At 44.9% G+C, this 17,615-nt stretch overlaps 1 protein-coding gene across 1 annotated transcript; it reads left to right on the top strand.

The window, feature by feature from the left end:
• The first annotated feature begins 1,531 nt into the window (after nucleotides 1-1,531).
• Nucleotides 1,532-16,923, top strand: LOC147894044 (zinc finger A20 and AN1 domain-containing stress-associated protein 8-like). Its single transcript, XM_087384893.1, has 2 exons — nucleotides 1,532-1,628; nucleotides 16,184-16,923. Exon 2 carries the CDS (start codon nucleotides 16,225-16,227, stop codon nucleotides 16,735-16,737), a length of 513 nt encoding a protein of 170 aa, XP_087241019.1. The 5' UTR covers nucleotides 1,532-1,628; nucleotides 16,184-16,224; the 3' UTR covers nucleotides 16,738-16,923.
• The last annotated feature ends 692 nt before the right edge of the window (nucleotides 16,924-17,615 follow it).

Raw genomic sequence — 17,615 nt, 5'->3', positions numbered from 1 at the left:
CAAAGGTGTTTAGTGTAGTGTTCACATAAAACATTTTCCTTAAGAGATACTAAACCTTCAAGTTGAAATCTTAAAGGGTTTTATTCAAATTTTACAAGTCTTAAGGGAAAATATAACTAAAATGCCTTGAAATTTGAAGGGTTTAAAACTTTTCATATTCAAATTTAAGCTTGATTTTCAAAATTTGCCAACATTAAACCTCGGTTTCTGGTTCATAGTTATGTAAGATGGAGGGTAGGACTCCTACCAAGGGACGACATGAGATGCAATACAGAGTCCATGTCATGATGTGGTGTGTAAGGTATGGTTAAGTGAAGCATATGTGGATTGGAAGAACCACAAAGGGTGCATATGTATGTATAGTTGAATTGGGTAGGCTTAGCTTAATCTTAGTGATTATTCGCCTTTACCTTTTAATGGCATCATGTTGTGTAAGGTAGGGATAAGTGAAGCATATTTGGGTTGGAAGAAACACAAGAGATGAATTAGCCATGCTTAGCATGATCTTAGTGCTTATCTTCAGCTTTAGTGAAGGATATGTGGGTTGGAAGTAACACAAGGGATGTGTATGTGTATGGTTGAATTAGGCAGGCTTAGCTGCATAAGTGTATGGCAATCTTAAGCTTTATTGAAGGTTAAGTGAAGCATATGTGGGTTGGAAGAAACACAAGGGATGCGTATGTGTATGGTTGAATCGGGTAGGCTTAGCTTGATGTTAATACCATCTTGACCTTCCACTGGCATCATGTTGTAAGGTCAAGTGAAGCATAAGTGGGCTCGAAGAAACCCAAGGCATGCATATGTGCATGGTTGAATCCGACAATCTTCACCTTCACGTTTCTCGCACATAAGCTGAATTCACTTAACTTTACCTTACACAAGATGATGCCACCGAAAGGCAAAGGTGAAAATTGTCTCATTCAACCATACACATACGCACCAATTGGCAGAATCAGATGATGTTGTGTAAAGGGTGGGTTCAGACCACCCACCCACCAAGGAACATGGACTACATTCGGGTGGGTGTGGTGTTCACACCACTTGGAGGAAAACATTTAAACATGAGCTACACATTCGCAGCATCAATGAGTGATTGGCTGAGTGGAAAGAGGGGGCCACTATCTGCTTGTTGGACTGGGTTCAAGACGCACTAAAAACACTTTGCGGGTTGTGGGTTGTAGTCGCGGGCGGCCTCAACCTGTTGAACAAGCCTATTGAGGGTGCAATTTGTTGGTGCGGGTTCAATACCCACTAAAAACACTTCGCAGGTGGTGGGCTATAGTTGGGGGCGACCTAAGCCTATCGGACAGGTCTTTTGGGACCCCCAATCCGGGCCCACCCATTTTGATTCGTCCACCTTGGAGGACGCACCTTCCCGCGCGGGTGCTAAGGTAAGGTTAAGGGAAGCAAATGAGGGTGGGAGGAAACACAAGGGGTGCGAATGAGTATGGTTGAATTAAGCGTAGGATTAGTGATAATCTTGAGTTTTCACCTTTCGTCTTCGTCTTCATCTTCATCATCTTCATCTTCATCTTCATCTTCATCTTCATTTTCATTTCTTGCACACAATCAACGCAGCAGAGCAGCAGCAGCACAGACGCAACAAGCACCGCAGCAGCCCTCCACAGGTACCTCTCTCTTTCCTTTACCACATCCATTTCGCTTCTTTCTTCCATCCCTTCTTACTTTTTCTAAATTTCCACTTCCATCGTCCTCTCTGGCTTCGCTCCCTCTTCTTTCTCGTTTTGGGCAGTTTCGCATCGCATTAATAATTGAGCGTGCTCCCCTGCCGGCACGATCGATGAGTTTTTCGGGCTTGTATTCTTCGGTGAATCAGATTCTAAGGCACGCCCCTCGGCCGGCAGGGTTTTCTTTGTTTGCAACGGTGACCTTTCGTTCTTCTGTCCTGCGTGCTCCTTAACAGGCATTCTCTAGCCTTCCTAGATTTCCTTCACTATACTACCATTTTTCATGCCCTGCCGCTGTCCGAGTGTGTTAAACAATGCTAATTTCCCCATCAAAGCGCGCCCCTTTCAATAGTGTTTCCTCCTTTGTTCGATCTGCTGCACGAAACACACAAATACTTGGTAATTATCGGAACTGGTTGGGACCTTAAAATCTCTCTCTCTCTCTCTCTCTCTCTCTCTCTCTCTCTCTCTTTCTTTCCCTGTTTTGTCCGTCTCCTTTCTCATATGCCACTAGTCCTTGTTGAAGGTTCTGTAAGCTAGTTGCACGATATGAAAAATTATTCTTTTACTGTTAAAAATTATAAGTACTTTCAAGCCTGCGGATGACGGTTGATCAACTTGCCGGTCTAGCTTTTGTTTGGCGGAGTATCGTGGTAGGCCGGTCCCTTTGTCAATGCTTTGGAGGTTCTGAGAGTGTGTGTTTCTTACCTTGCCTTCAATGTTTGTTACCATGGTAGGCCGGTCTCTTTTCGATGATTTTGGAGGGTCCGAGTTTTACCTTGCCTTTCACAGTTGCAGCCTTTGTGATGGCTGAGTCCGTGTGTGGATCTCTGAATATATAAAAAGTTGACTTCTCTTCATGCATGAGACTGCATGGAGTAAGTAAGAATATGATAGCCTGTGCTCCATGCTATTCATTACAGAGCTCATGGTATGAAATCTGGCAAGTGGATTCCCATCAAGTCAAGACAGCACATGTTCTGTTTGTGTTCACTATAGGGGTCTACCCAAGATGAAGCTTATTGTTTGAAGCTTTGCCATTGGGAACTTCATGAAGTCACAGTAGCTTGGAAATAAACCTAGTCCTTCCATCTGATTATATTATATTTTCTGTTCTCTCTCCCTCCCTCTATTGCGCATGTGTGCACATCTCCATGGATATGAGCTTGGTGATGGATCATTGGAGATCTGGAAAGGCCATCGTGCATGTGCGCGCGGGTGTGCATGTCTCCATGGATATGAGCTTGGTGATGGATCATTGGAGATCTGGAAAGGCCATTGCTCAAGGCAGGAATATGGGAACACAAAGCAGTAAAAGATTGCACGCTTTTGTCTCCACTGCACTCTCACAGTGGACCACATGTCTGATCAATTTGAAACTTGTGATAGTCACATTTGTGGGTGCTAATTTGGGATTTGTGGTTCTTATAATTGGTGCCTTTTATTGCTTGCTTGAAACTTTCCCAATTCCAATCGTTTTTCGTAGACTAGTGAAGTTACGCAGTTTGCAGATGTAGACTCTAAAGATTTGATTTACAAATAGCCAAACATGTTTTGTGGAAGAATTCATCCTTATTAATTGTGTGAATTTAAATATATAACAAGTTGGAAGTTCTTGCACTTTGATCTTAGCATTTCTCAGGCTACTTTTAGCTCGGATGTTGGCATCTATGACAAACTGAATATATGCCTGGAATTTTATAAGACCTGATATTGATAAATACGGAGTTATTGCTTCTCAAATTTTTTGGTTATCTGAGTGAAGAAAGAAGAGGCTGGAAGAGGTTATCAGAAGAGTCATGGTCATGGGAAAGCAATTGCTAACCTGTGTGGATGCTTTGGGCTTCAGATATGCAATGGCTCTCCCTTTTCCAAGGATGCAGTGGCTCTCCCTTTTCCAAGGACAAGGGAGGCTACATGTGTAAAACCCCACAAGGGTCAAGCCAGATGGGTCAAACTCTAAGGAAAAGATAATCATATGCAATAACGTAGGGGCCTAACAAGGCTGTCCCCTCTCGCCAATTCTCTTCGGGTTACCATCGACGAATTAGGAGATTGGATGAGAGCTCACATTGTTGGAGTACAAATTGCCGGGTATGCCTTACTGCTTCTCATTTACACAGATGATGTAGTTCTCTTCGCCAAAGAGAAAAAGGACATGCAAACACATGTGGATGCACTAGGTAAATTCCGCCAGCACTCAAATATGAAAGTCAACATTGCCAAGATAAAGGCCATCGTAATTGGAACAAGAAACAAGCAGTGTCCAAGGGGAACTCGTAGAAGCGGTTGCAACCTACAAATACTTCGGGGGCTTGAGTTTGAGAACAACTACAAGTGGAATGTGTATGTGTGGAAAGAAGAGTCATAAGAAGGTTGACAGCTTTATACAGCTTTCAAAACAAATGCAAGAAAGCACACCTCTAGAGCTGGGAAATGAGGAAGTTTCGGTACACAATGGTGTCGGTCAATGCCCACCTGTAAGCCCCCAAATGAGGAGAGCTCATGGGGTTGACACCTCAGCATCCATATGGGTACTAGACCTCTAGGTAGTGGGAGTGAGGCTGCCATGTGGGTAGCAACATGGCTGCTACATGGGCAGTACCTGGCATAGATCTGGCCTGGAAGAGGCAGATCTGGAGCAGCACAAGATGGCGGGGTGTCCCGTGGTACAGGTGCCTATGGCCCGTTTAGGGCTGGCTGGTTGATCAATATGACAGGGGCTCAGCCCCTATAAAAGGAGAGGCCTCAGGCCTCATTTCAGTATCCAGCCTTGCAGTTTTTGGAGGAGCAGAAAGGAGCAGCATATACACCATCCTTGGGCCTCCACACAGGAAGTGAAGGAGAGAAGTGTTGCTGCAGACTTAGCTCCAGGGAGAGGCTGAACCTAGACTGTCTTCCAGGGCAGAAGGTTGCTGAGATCATTCTGGACAGAAGTCTACAGACGCTCGAGGTGGAGCACGCGGCTTGAGTCTAGAGAGAGGCTGCAGATAGGAGACATACCTTGTGGTAAGATCAGAGGAACACACCATTGGTGGGACTCTGGATCTATCTCTTTTATGTTGTGTCCATAGTTTTGGATGGAAATATAAGTTTTTGGTAGCTTCTATATCTAGCTGGATTATTGTCTATTGATGAGTTTGCACATCTATGTGATGCACATTAAGTAAAGAAGTTTGTGGTTCCACACCCCCCACACACTGTGTGTCACGAGGACGTGGTGGTGATGGTGAAATGTTTAAACTAACTGTCACTGAATTTAGCCTAGGGTACCAGGCTAGGGGCCTTAGTTAATGCCCAAAAGGTACCTATGATTTTATGTGCAATAAGTGCAACTCTTGGTGCTATTAGAGTGGTTTCAATTTCTAAGGTCATTGGTTTGGTTTAGTGGGGTCATCCTTTAAAAACTGACCCCCTAGAGATCCTACAAACTAGGGTCATTGGTTCTTTTGCATTAGGGTCATGGTGTGCCATCTAACCCCCTAGGGGCATTAAAAATCCCACGCCTCATTTTGCTTATGTGTCTGCTGGTGGCCTATCTGCTTGCCTTGTGTCACCTCTGGAAGTCCTTGGAGCCCTTCCTTGGCTTTCCGTGCTGATTTGAGACTTCACCCCTACCAAGGGCAGCTTCATTCCTAGATGGCGGATTTTTGCAGCTCTCCCTTTGCTGGCTGAAGTGGAATTTCATGCTTTCTTCGCGACAGTTCTCCTCCCCTTGGTGCCCTCTGTTGCTGGCATGCTTTTGGGACCTAAACACCTTCATTTTGGACCACTTTTGAAGCTATTTTCGACTTTCTTCGGGACAAAAGTTCTTCTTTTTTGCATCTGAAGCCATATTCATGGGAGCCTCTCTTCTTGCTCCTGCCTGGTGCAAGGCGCACTGAAAAGGGAGGTGTTTGTGTAAACTCTGTTCTAGTGGATGCATCCTTGGCTGATCTGCTACAGCTTGCTGGACGCACTCTTCTTTGACCTTTTCTGGTGCTGGAAGACACTCATGGGCAGCTCCCTCCTACCAGAGTTTGCTGTCCGCTTTTCATCCTACTTCTGGAGCTGTTTCGGGCTGAAACAGGCTCTTTATGTTGGCTGAATTCTCATCTTCCCTTTCTACTCTTTGCTACAGCTATTCTTACTGAGTTGGCTCGGGAGAGGATTGGGGTACTGGTTGTGATACTCTCTTCTTGGGGGTGCAGTGGTTGGCCTTGGGCTCGATAATGGCTTGGAAATGGGTAATGCATTGCTTGGCATGCTGTCAGAGTGGTCTACTTGTGAATATGCATGTCTGCTGAAAGGAACCAAAGTAATAGCACTGGGAGTTGGTCACTAGCACAGCCATGGGTTGGCATTGTACTGGGTTGCACCTGCGGATGAGCTCTTGAAAGGAGTCCCTTTGTTTTTTGAGCTAACCAGATTAAATAAATACCACAAGGGGCGCCAAGTGTTGGGGCCAATAGGTGTCACTCTCTATGTTTCCGAGTAGGGCATTCTAGCCTCCCTTGCCTTGAATGGTTCCATGATGCTGTGCAGTGAAGTTCTATGCTTTGAGTTTTGTTTGTGGACAAAGGCAATCCTTTAAGTTGGCTGTATTTTCATCTTTGTGAGATAGTAGAGACAGATACACTGCCCTTAGTGATCTAAGGCCGGTTACACTTTGTGAGCTCCTGGGCTATTCTATCAGTCTTCTGTTGTGCGTACCCTCTGTTGGTCGATTTCTAACATGGTATCAATGCCTAAGTAGGAGGCTCATAGGCGTGGGAGCCTGAAAGCAGGGACCTTGTTGAAGGACGACCCTGATTCAGAAGCTTTTGGGAGTCAACTTCCACGATTGGAGGACAGTGCCCTTGTGAGGAGGGTGACTCAGGTTCAGTCAGGTGCAGAGTTCTGGTCTACGGAAGGTTGAGTTTGATCGACTTTGTTGTGTGGTTTAGCAACAGAGATGTCAGAAGCCTCTTCAGCCCCTTCTCCCTTCCTCCTCCTCGAGTTTTCTTTCTTTCACCATCCCTAACTTTGGAGAGTCACGAAAACTAGATGGGACAAATTACGTGATTTGAAAGGTGAAGATCTCGAGTCATTTAGTGGCTCGGAAGTTGTGGAAATTGACAACTGGAGTGGAGGCAAAGCCGGAGGATATGGTGGACAAACAAGGGAAGATACTCATATCAGTAGATGGAGAGGAGCCCGAAGCTTGGGAAGATAGAGATGCCCATGCCCTAGCATTAATCATAGGGACTACGGTGGACTCTATGCTTCCTCACATCCAGAGGGCCGACACTTTAGTAGAGGCGTGGACCATTCTTAAGGATTTGTACGAGACAGACAACACATCCCAAATCTTGCTTTTTCAGCATCAGCTCTACAACTTGGACATGGATGAGGAAGATTCAGTACATGACCACTTCAGGTGGTGAGGGATCAACTAGCATTGGTCGGTTAGAAGGTGGACTTGTGCCATTTGGCCTTGATGGTACCCGAGGAGGCTACCTTGGAGTTTCAAAAGCTTTGTTACGACTGTGATAGCAGGATAGAGGACCAAATCTTTGTTACTGCTACATGAAGAAGCTAGGGAGAAGCTCTACAACAATGACAAAAATGACAAGGCGTTGCTGGCGAATGATTACGTTGGCGAAGGGAAGGGCAAGCCTAACGGTGGCAAGTCCAAGAAGGATGACTCTGATGGCGAGAACACTTCCAAAAGGAAGCAGAAAAGAAGTGCTTCTACTGTGACACGCTAGGCCATTTTGCGAAGGATTGCAGAAAGAAGAAGACGGATCAGAAAAACAAGAGGAAGCAGTCCGACTCAGATTTAGAGGGTGACACAAAACCCAAAGCTGGTAATCGAAGAGTTGTTCTTGGTGATATCTCCGTGTGCTATTGAGGTCAGATATGCCGACCTAGAAACCACAGTGATGATGTCTGACATTGAGATTGGGTCGACGAGGAGTTAGAGACCTTTGTGAAGGTGAAGGACAAGATGGAGTGCTTTGTATCTTCTAGGTGCGTTGCTGTCGATATTGACACGAGGGTGGATTCCATGGAGTGCCCTAGGGTTTCATGTTCAGATGGTGGTGGTACTTCAGAAGCGGACAATATAGGATTACAGAGGCCATTGGTATGTGCCTCGATGAGGTGCATGGTTTGCTTTCAAAGCAAGCACATAGGCAGTATGACGATCTGGTATGTACTTGATGTTCTTAATTTGAGCCTTTATAGCATGCTATGGGGAGAATCTGCTCTTCATATGTCTCAAGTTATGCGAGATTGAAAGGAATGGACCTTCTTCAAAGGCAAAAGGGGAAGTATGGGTGCTTCTTCAAATCTCAGACACAGATTGCTGGAAGGTGATGGACAGCTTGACAGCTCAGTGAGAGATCGTGGTCCAGGTTATCTGGAGATATTCAATAGGTGCGGACCTTGCCAAAGGAAGAACGGGTTGAAACAGATCCTCAGAGCATGGTGCTTGGAAGCTTCCAGGTTGTTCACTTATTATGAGGGGGACAACTGGAAGATCGTGGCGGTTGGATTTCTCGAGCTCGAAGGTGGGAACATGAATGAAGGTGGTGGTGCCAGGAGGTGCTACCAGAGATGGACCTGTGTACCAGGATGGTGTGCGCAAGCGGAACCAGACCCGGTGGAGCAAGAGCCACTGGATGAAAAGCCAAGAAAAGATAACGACATCGAAATGTTCCAAAGGGCTATGACCAGGGAGTTACTGGAGCATCGTCATCGACATGTTGGCATTGGGCCAAGATGTGTTGGTGAGAGGGGGTCCATCTGTAAGCCCCCGTATGAGGAGAGCGTGGGGGGGTGGACCTGGATCCTGAGGGATGCCACATGGGCAGGAGGCAGTCAATAGAGCGAGCGAGAAAAAGCGAGCGAGCCCAAAAAAGCGAGCGACAATTAGTTGAAGTGGTTGGAAAATCAAGCAAGCAAAGAAAGAATCTAAGTTTTTTATAAAATAATTTCTTGAAGTACAAAGTATTCAAAAAGGTGGTTATGTGCCACAAAATTTATATTCTGATGCACACAAGTTTTTTAGATGGTGCAAAAAGGCATGATATTCATCTAAATCATGCCTTGTCATTTGATTTGATATGTAACATTATGCCATTTATATTTGATAATTAAAAGATGCAGGGATGTTAAAAACTCATCTTTTGGGCCAAAACAATCAAATGTTGACATCTTGCCAAAATATAGGGATGTGAAAATGTCCTCTTTTGGGCCAAAACAGGGAGCGCGTTAACGCGCTCCCTGTTTTGGCCCAAAAGAGGACATTTTTAGATCCCTGTATCTTTTGATTTACAAGTCCAAACGGGGTCATGTTACATATCAAATCAAATGGCAAGGCGTACTTTAGACGATTATCATGTCTTTGTGCACCATCTAGTAAAATTTAATGCACCAAAAAATGAATTTGTGACCAATTTGCTGCATTGGTAAGGAGGTAAGAATAAATCATTAGGGAAGGATATTTTTGCAGTAATAAAGAAACATGGGTTTTATTCCAAGAGTGAATAGAGTTAAAAAACCTATACATATGCATGGAATCTAGACTAATCCATGCAAGGAGTCCTTGGAAAGATGATCTCAATTACTCTAGTGGAAAGAGAGAACTTGATTGCAGTAGGGTTTGTCTTTGATACAAACAATGACTTGGAAGTTAAACATACAAACTGTCTCATGGATGATGTGAAATTAGTGTTAATGGCTTTAAAGTTATATGCATGTTTAACCTTCTGGCATTGAGGGAACATATGCACTTTTGAATAAGTTATTATTTTTTGCTACTAAAATGGGGGATTTATAAATCTTTTATTGTTTTTTATCGCTCGCTTTTTTTGGCTTGCTCGCTTTTTGTCGCTCGCTTTTTGGTAATCCTCCATGGGCAGCAAGATGGCTGCCATGGGGGCAGAGATCAGAGAGAAAAAGGAAAGTACCTGGATGCATCAGAGTGGCTGCAACACATGGCGTCAAGACCATGGCAGATGGCGATGCATACATGGCATAGATCTGGCCTGGAAGAGGAAGATCTGGAGCAGTTCAAGATGGCAAGGTATCCCGGGGTACATGTGCCTACATGGCGAGCTATCTGGCGAGGCGTGTGGGTAGGCACATGGCCACATAGGAGAAGGACCTTGTGGTAAGATCAGAGGACCACACCATTGGTGGGATTCTGGATCTCTCTCTTTTGTGTTGTGTCCTTAGTTTTGGACAGAAGTATAAGTTTTTGGTAGCTATTTAAGGGTGCCTTGGGTGGCCAGTCAATGCTGCTCCTGGTGCCTCTATGTGAGGCCTAGAGCCCTTTTATTCCTGCTGTTGCAGACTGCAACCAGCCCGTGTGCTGGTTGCCTATGATGCCGGCCTGAGTCTCTCTCTCCCCAGCCCTCCTACCTCTCACTGTCCCTTGTCCCCTCAAATCGGGGGCTCACAGGTGGGCACAGTGAGTTTCTAACACCCCCCCTCAATGTCACAACTGTGGGCCAATCCCCATTCGTTTGATGAGGTGCTCCATTTGTTCTCGAGGAAGTGCCTTCGTGAAGAGGTCGGACAAGTTGTCGGCGGTCGGGCAGTACATAAGCTCGATCATGTCGTCGATGATGAGCTCTCGAATAAAGTGGTAATGAACTTCGATGTGCTTGGTCCGCGCATGGTACACTGGATTCTTGGCAATGGCTATGCAACTCTGATTGTCGCACATCAGCACTGTTGCGTCCTCCTGACACACGCCCATGTTCTCCAGAATCCACCTCAACCACAGTGTCTCACAAGCTGCTATACACGCGGCTCTGTACTCTGCCTCTATAGATGAAAGGGTCTTCTGGTGTCAGCATCACCCGCCCAATCACTATCATAGAGCCCGCCTAGTTTGATGTCTTAGGTGTAGGTGATCCCGTAGGTGCAAGTACCCTTTAGATACCTCAGCACCTATAAACCTACATCCCAATGACTTTTCCTAGGAGAAGCAGAGAACTGACATAATAGCCCAACTGCATAACAAATATCAGGTTGAGTATTGGTAAGGTAAAGCAAGCTTCCTACCAATCGTCGGTACAAAGGAGTATCGACCGACTGAGATGTGTCGTGAACACTTAGCTTGAGCCCGACCTCCATGGGAGTTACTGCTGTCCTGCAATCCTCCATCTGAAATCTCTTCAGAAGTTCTCTGCAATATTTCTCCCGTGAAATGAAGATCCTGTCTTTGGCGTGCTTTACTTCTATCCCAATGAACTAGTGTAATAACCCTAGGTCAGTCATCTCAAACTCAGACATGAGTAGCTCCTTGATCTGAGAAATCTTCTTGACATGGTCACCTGTTAAGATAAGATCATCAACGTAGAGGATGAGTACCAATCGCAACCCCTTCTCAATGAACAAGTAAAGGTTTGCCTCAGAAGGACTCCGACTTAGCCCTATCTTCTGAAAGAATACATCAATCCTTTGGTACCAAGCTCAGGGGGCCTGTTTCATCCCGTATAACGCCTTCTTCAACCTGCAGACCTTTAATGGGGACCCTGGATCTTGAAAGCCCGGTGGTTGCTCCACGTATACCTCCTCCTCCAGGGTTCCATTAAGGAATGCGGACTTCACGTCCATTTGAAAAATAGGCCACTGGAATTGGGCAGCAAGGGCAATCACTGTCCGGATAGTAACCATGCGAGCTGTGGGAGCAAAAGTTTCATCAAAATCCATGCCTTCAGTTTGAGCAAAACCTTTGACCACTAACCTTGCTTTATACTTATCCAAGCTGCCGTCTGATTTGTATTTAAGTTTGTATATCCACTTAGTGCCGATGACTTCCGTTGCGGGGGCCTGGCCACTAAGTCCCAGGTATTGTTCTTCAGGATAGCATCCATCTCTACCTGCATGGTAGCCTGCCATTCTGGATTATCCTTCGCCTCCTCAAAGGTCCTTGGCTCTTCAAGCTGAGCCACCAACGCAAAATTCACGGATGGGGACCGTCGCAATCCGGAATTGCTACTTTCAAGTATTTCGGTGACCCGAGAGTCTTCCAATGTCCGCAGGTACCATTGGGGCAACCTCTTCTGCTTCTCAGTGGGAGGAGGAACTGGAACTGCTTTTGGAACATTCTGCTCTTCCTCAGTACCTTGTGGAACATCAGCTTCCGATTTCTTCACCTCTTGGATGGTCAACCTGGGGCGGGGTGGGTTCGAGGGTTGAACAATCTCCTCCTCCTCTATCTGAGGCTCTTCCTGGGGTTCAGATTCCTTTTATTCGAAGATGACATCCGGACTGATAAGGATCTGCTTCTTTACTGGGTCGAAGAGTCGATAGGCCTTGGATTCTTCGCTATACCTAACAAAGATACATTTTCTGCTCCGGGAATCAAGCTTGGTCCTTTCTTCCTTGTGCACATGCACCCATGCGTTAGAACCAAAAATGCGAAGATGAGTGATAGAGGGCTTCTTACCATAAAATGCCTCATATGGAGTCTTGTCCTTGACGGCCTTCATCTTGGTCCTGTTGAGAATGTGTACGGCTGTATTGATAGCTTCACTCCAATAGGCTTTAGAAAGGTTCCTCCCTCGGAGCATAGCAAGCCTCGTCTCCGTGGTGGTTCTATGCTTCCTCTCGGCTACCCCGTTTTGCTGAGAAGTATGTGCTGTGGTTAGTTGTCGCTTGATCCCATGCTTGCGACAAAATGTGTTAAACTCATTTGAGGTGAATTCTCCCCCCCTGTCTGTACGGAACGTCTTGACATCCTCTTCTGTCTCCTTTTCAACTCTGGCCTTCCAGTCCTTGAACTTGACTTTTTAGCCAAACAATACACCCAGGTCATTCTACTGAAATCATCCACAAAGAGAAGTGAGTACCTAGATCCTGCCCATGATGCTATAGACATTGGGCTTGGCAGAATCATTCTTAGGCTCTTCTTTGTTCCTGGCTTCTCTCTTCCACTTCTGATCTGCCTTCTTCTTTCGGCATTCTTTGACAGAGTGGCCAAGCTTTTCACAGTAAAAGCACTTCATTTTCTTCTTTCGGTCAGCGTCCTCTGACTTCTTGAACTCCTTTGGCTTGCCTTTTCCAGGCTTGTCTTTGGCCACTAATGCCTTCTCGTCGGTTTGCGTAAAAAGTTTCTCTCGAGCCTCCTCCTGAAGCAGGAGTGGGCCAAGCTTCTCAAAAGTGATTGGCTTAGTCCGTTGACCCGCAGTGACCGTAGTCACAAAACTTTTGAGCTCCGTGGCAACTTGTGGAGTGTGAGCAACGCCAATTGACTCGAGTCCATCTTCTGACCAACCGCTGCGAGCTGGTCCCGCACGACTTTCACCTTTGTCAGATGGTCATGCACACACTCACCCTCGTTCATATCAAGATTATAAAGTTGATGCTGAAGAGTAATGATACGGGCTGTATTATCGGTTTCATACAGCTCCTTCAGTATGGCCCATGCCTCTGAAGACGTCTCTGCCAACTAGATATGAGGAATCACAGCATCTGCTGTCGTGCCAATTAGCATTGCTAAGGCTTGAGCATCCCTCTCCTCCCATGCACTGAACTGAGTTCATCCGCATCTGCTTCAAATAAAACGTCACCTCTTTTGTCCACAATGTCCTCCGGCTTCATCTCGGTACCAATCACTATCTTCCATAGCTTCTGTGCCACCAGATGGCTTCGGATCTTGACTTTCCAAATTGGATAGTTCGTCCCATCGAGCTTTCCAGCTTCACCAAAATTGGGAATGAATGAAGAAGGAAGATGACTGGAGGAGGAGGAAGGACGAGCAGTGGGTGTAGAGGCTTTTGAATGCTGATCCATCTCGGTGAATAGCAAACTGAAAAAAAAACTGAAGCAAAAAAGATGTACTGACCTCCCGTGCTAGCCTGAGCTGAAAACAGAATCGCCTTTCTGCCAACGGACTCCTTCCTTCAGAGAGTGCTTTGATGATGAAGAGTTGAGAGCCTATGGCTCTGATACCATGTTATAAAATAAGAGGGAATGAATCACTCAAACCTCCACCCAAGATCTCTCCAACTCTTACACACACTCAACTCAGATAGATGATCACAGATGCAACAAACACTCACTGAGAAATAAATATGGATGGAGAGAGAGAGAGAGAGAGAGAGAGAGAGAGAGTATATTCCTCCACCGGATGGTGGGCAGAAAAATAGCTCCAAGGGAGCAGTACAAAACACAGCATAGTGCTGGAGAATATTGATGGACTCTCTCTCTCACCAACTGCTCCAGATCTGAGTGCTGAACACAGCCTTGGAGAGGAGCTTTCAGTCTTGCACTGGATGCTGGAACCAATGGAGGAGTGGGCCTTTTATAGGCACTGCCCAGGCCCCTTCAGTTGACCGACCAGCAGGGTCGGTACCTTGTCTGGTGGCCGACCATATGGGCCCTAGTAAACCGACCAGGGTTGGCCCTGGTTGGGCCGACTTGGCCAGCCACAGGCCCCTATTTAAGGGCGCTTTGGGCCAAGTCAATGCTGCTCCTGGTGCCTCTATGTGAGGCCTAGAGCCCTTTTATTCCTGCTGTTGCAGACTGCAACCAGCCCATGTGCTGGTTGCCTATGATGCCGGCCTGAGTCTCTCTCTCCCCAGCCCTCCTACCTCTCACTGCCCCTTGTCCCCTCAAATCGGGGCTCACAGGTGGGCACAGTGAGTTTCTAACAAAGATTGTGTCAAAGTTGTGTTTCCAAATTGTATGGGCTAGCAGCTAGTGTTGTTAGTGACCAGGATAGCAAGTTTGATAGCTATTTTTTGGGGGGCTGTCTTCCATAAGTTGAAAGAAAAGCTGAGTATAAGCACGTTTGATTATCCATAGTCAGATGGTTATACATAACATAGAAAAACCTTGGAAGATATCGTACATGCACATGTGAGTAAAAGGGAGGCGAAATTGGAGTTTGCCCAATATACATGAAAGCATTCAGCAATAGGCTATAGTCCATTCCATAGTTTTTCCATAGGGCCAATGCATACGGGTACAGAGGTATGATTGGAGTATGGTTCAGCCCCAGGGGCTGAATCAGATGTGACCTTAATTTTGCAAAACAAAAACAAGAAAATATGCATTGGTACTCATTTACTTGTCAGAGAGTTACAGAACTTTCAACTTCAAACTAGTATTAATTTTAAATTCATGAAAGACGGTGCTTTTTGCAAAAATGTGATGTTTTGAAGGTTTAGGTTCCCGATTTTTCAACCAACCAAAAGTCAAGTATATTTGCCCCTTTCCATATGCTTATGGGAAAAGGGATTTCATACGTCTGGTCGGGGTAACCATACGCGTCCGGTTCCAACTACGTTCCAGTTAATGTTAATTGCATGGATCTCAGCCTAGACCGCCACCAGTGTAGGGCTTGCAAAGGAAAAGGTACCAGCGCTGAAAGACTTTTCCTAAATTTGTATGATTGAAGGTATATATATATTTTCGTAGGACATGCATCAGATGTTGAAGCATCTTCGGGATTGTACCTGAAACGCTCAAGAACGAGTTTAAAGCTATGTGAATCCTCATAGAAAAACGAGGAGGTTATTTGAGAGTACCCAAGTCGTCTAGAACCCTATAGACTAGTGAAGGTTCTAAGTTGTCTCTGAGGTATTGTGGACCACTGGCAATAATTTAGAGGATTGGTGACTTGCTTACAAGTCAGCCTTACCAGAATCTCATGTTAGTTATTTGAATTAACCATTACTTGAAGGTTGAGAGTTTGGCGCAAGAGGAGTTTCTTGTAGACTTGATTAAACCTTCAGTACTTCCACATGAACCAGAAATATTTCTGATGTGAAAGAAAAGTGTACATGGCATGCATTATTCTTTAGTAAAGTGGAAAGATGGTTTGCTACTTAGGAAAGTGTAAGCAAACTCAGAAAGCATTTTCCTAATATTGTTAAGGATATCAATTCTTCTCAAGAGAGGGAATGTTACAATGCTTGTAATGTGGAGTAATATTTATGCTTAGGGATGAGACTAGATAGTGGTCACTGGTTACCAAGGCTTAAGGCGCCTAATTAGGACAGGTAGGACTTCAAACTGTCATAACTAGAGTGGCGTAAGTGTGCTAGGAGTCCTTAGTGGACACGCATGTAGAAGGTGATCTCTGGGTGTGGGGGTGACGATGGTGCTTCTGGAGAAGCTCGTACTGTTCTCTAGGTAGATCTGCCAATGGCTGGGCATTGAAGAGACTCCTACAGTTAGTCCGATGGTGAAAGCTGTAACAAATATATAGTGTCTATACTCTTATGAAGGTTTATATTATAAATACTGTCTCTTTTATCATTCCTGTTTCTCAGTTTTCAACTTTTAACTTGAATGGCCATGGTTTGACGGGGTGTCATGCCACAAATCATCTTTTTTAGTTTTATGCCCTGGTTTCATTTTTTCCACTTTACTTTATATAGGATAGCAGGGTGTTTGTCTAGATAGAGGTAGTTTTAGAAGGGTAAGGGCATTGTTTTTAAGGATGTCAGTATGTTTCACAGGCTGTGGGAGTTAAGCTTGTTTCTCTGTTTCTGGAAATTGCTGCTCAGGAAGCACTGCAGGAACTTATCGTGTCTGTGCGAAGCACAGAATGGCACAGGAAAGTTGGAAGATGGATAAGGATGAGACAGGCTGCCAGCCCCCCGAGGGACCAGTATTGTGCTCTAATAACTGTGGATTTTTCGGAAGTGCAACAACTATGAATCTTTGCTCCCAGTGCTATCGAGACATTGTTCTAAAACAGGCGAAGGCTGCAGAGGCAGCAGCTGCTATTTCAGCAGTTCAGTCGGATTCGGGGATAGAAAGGTCATCACAACCAGAAGCAACTGTTCCTGAAGCAGGGACTTCCAGCCAACCACTAGAAACTGAAAGATCCAGGTCAGCATCATCCTCTGAGCAGCTGCATCGGCAGCCAAACAGGTGCTTTTCATGCAAGAAGCGTGTGGGGTTGACAGGATTTAAATGTCGATGTGGGAATCTGTTCTGTTCTCTTCATCGATATCACGAAAAGCATAATTGCTCCTTTGACTACAAAGCTGCTGCACGGGATGCCATAGCAAAGGCTAACCCTGTCGTTAAAGCAGACAAGTTAGACAAGATTTAGGGACCAGAATATAATAGATGCTACTTTCTAAATACTTTGCCTGGCACAGTCCAAGTGTAGAAATTAGCTTTACAGGTACAACTTACAAGCTTGTGACTGTCAGTAGAACCACTTCCATCTATGAATGACATTTGACCTCCTGACTTTGTATCTGTAAATCACCAATATAAATTGTTTCCAAGCGATTGCTCCAATTGGATTTTTGGTCATGTTTGAGTATGCTTATTTTCTTAAGTCAAAATAGTGTGGAGAATTGATGATATGCCTGATGCCTATATATAAATAAATAAAGAAATATATATGTGTGTGTGCGTGCGTGTGTGTGTGTGTGTGTGTGTGTGTGTTCATGTTGTATCATAGGATTGCTCCAATTGGATTTTTGGTCATGTTTGAGTATGCTTATTTTCTTAAGTCAAAATAGTGTGGAGTATGCCTGATGCCTATATATATATAAATATATATAAATAAATAAAAATAAAAATAAATAAATAAGTAATTAAATTTATTTACATATCAAACAAGTGTTCTTACATGGTGAAATCTTGTTAGTGGTTCAGAAATGATTCAATCTTGTGTTCCAGAGGGTTTCTGTGCTCAGTTTTGGTGTTTTTGGTTGTGGTCTTTAATACTCATTTTTAGAAGAGTTGCATGACACAATGTGGAGAAAACTGATTGAAAGCATATTGGTAACTGAAAATTGGTGATGAGTACTTGCTGTTATTGCAAGTATCATTGAATTTCGAGTGGCATAGAGGACATCACTTCTTTCAAAGCTGGGTCCATAAGAAACGTAAGAGTACTTCTTGCCTTCTTTGAGTAGTAAAAGTTTCTTCATGTAGGCTATAGATCCGCCTCCTTTTGTGCTTCTTTGGCTTTAG

The sequence above is a fragment of the Dipteris shenzhenensis genome, chromosome 14 (genome assembly GCF_047967505.1).
Source record: "Dipteris shenzhenensis isolate YYH24624 ecotype China chromosome 14, Dip_SZ_1.0, whole genome shotgun sequence".
In the NCBI taxonomy this organism is placed as follows: domain Eukaryota; kingdom Viridiplantae; phylum Streptophyta; class Polypodiopsida; order Gleicheniales; family Dipteridaceae; genus Dipteris; species Dipteris shenzhenensis.
The sequence above is the reverse complement of the archived record's forward strand: the minus strand, read 5'-3'. Positions and strand labels throughout refer to the sequence as shown.

What these genes read in the sequence shown, in the direction of transcription:
- LOC147894044 (XM_087384893.1), top strand. Translation starts at nt 16,225, where the DNA reads ATGGCACAGGAAAGTTGGAAGATGGATAAGGATGAGACAGGCTGCCAG.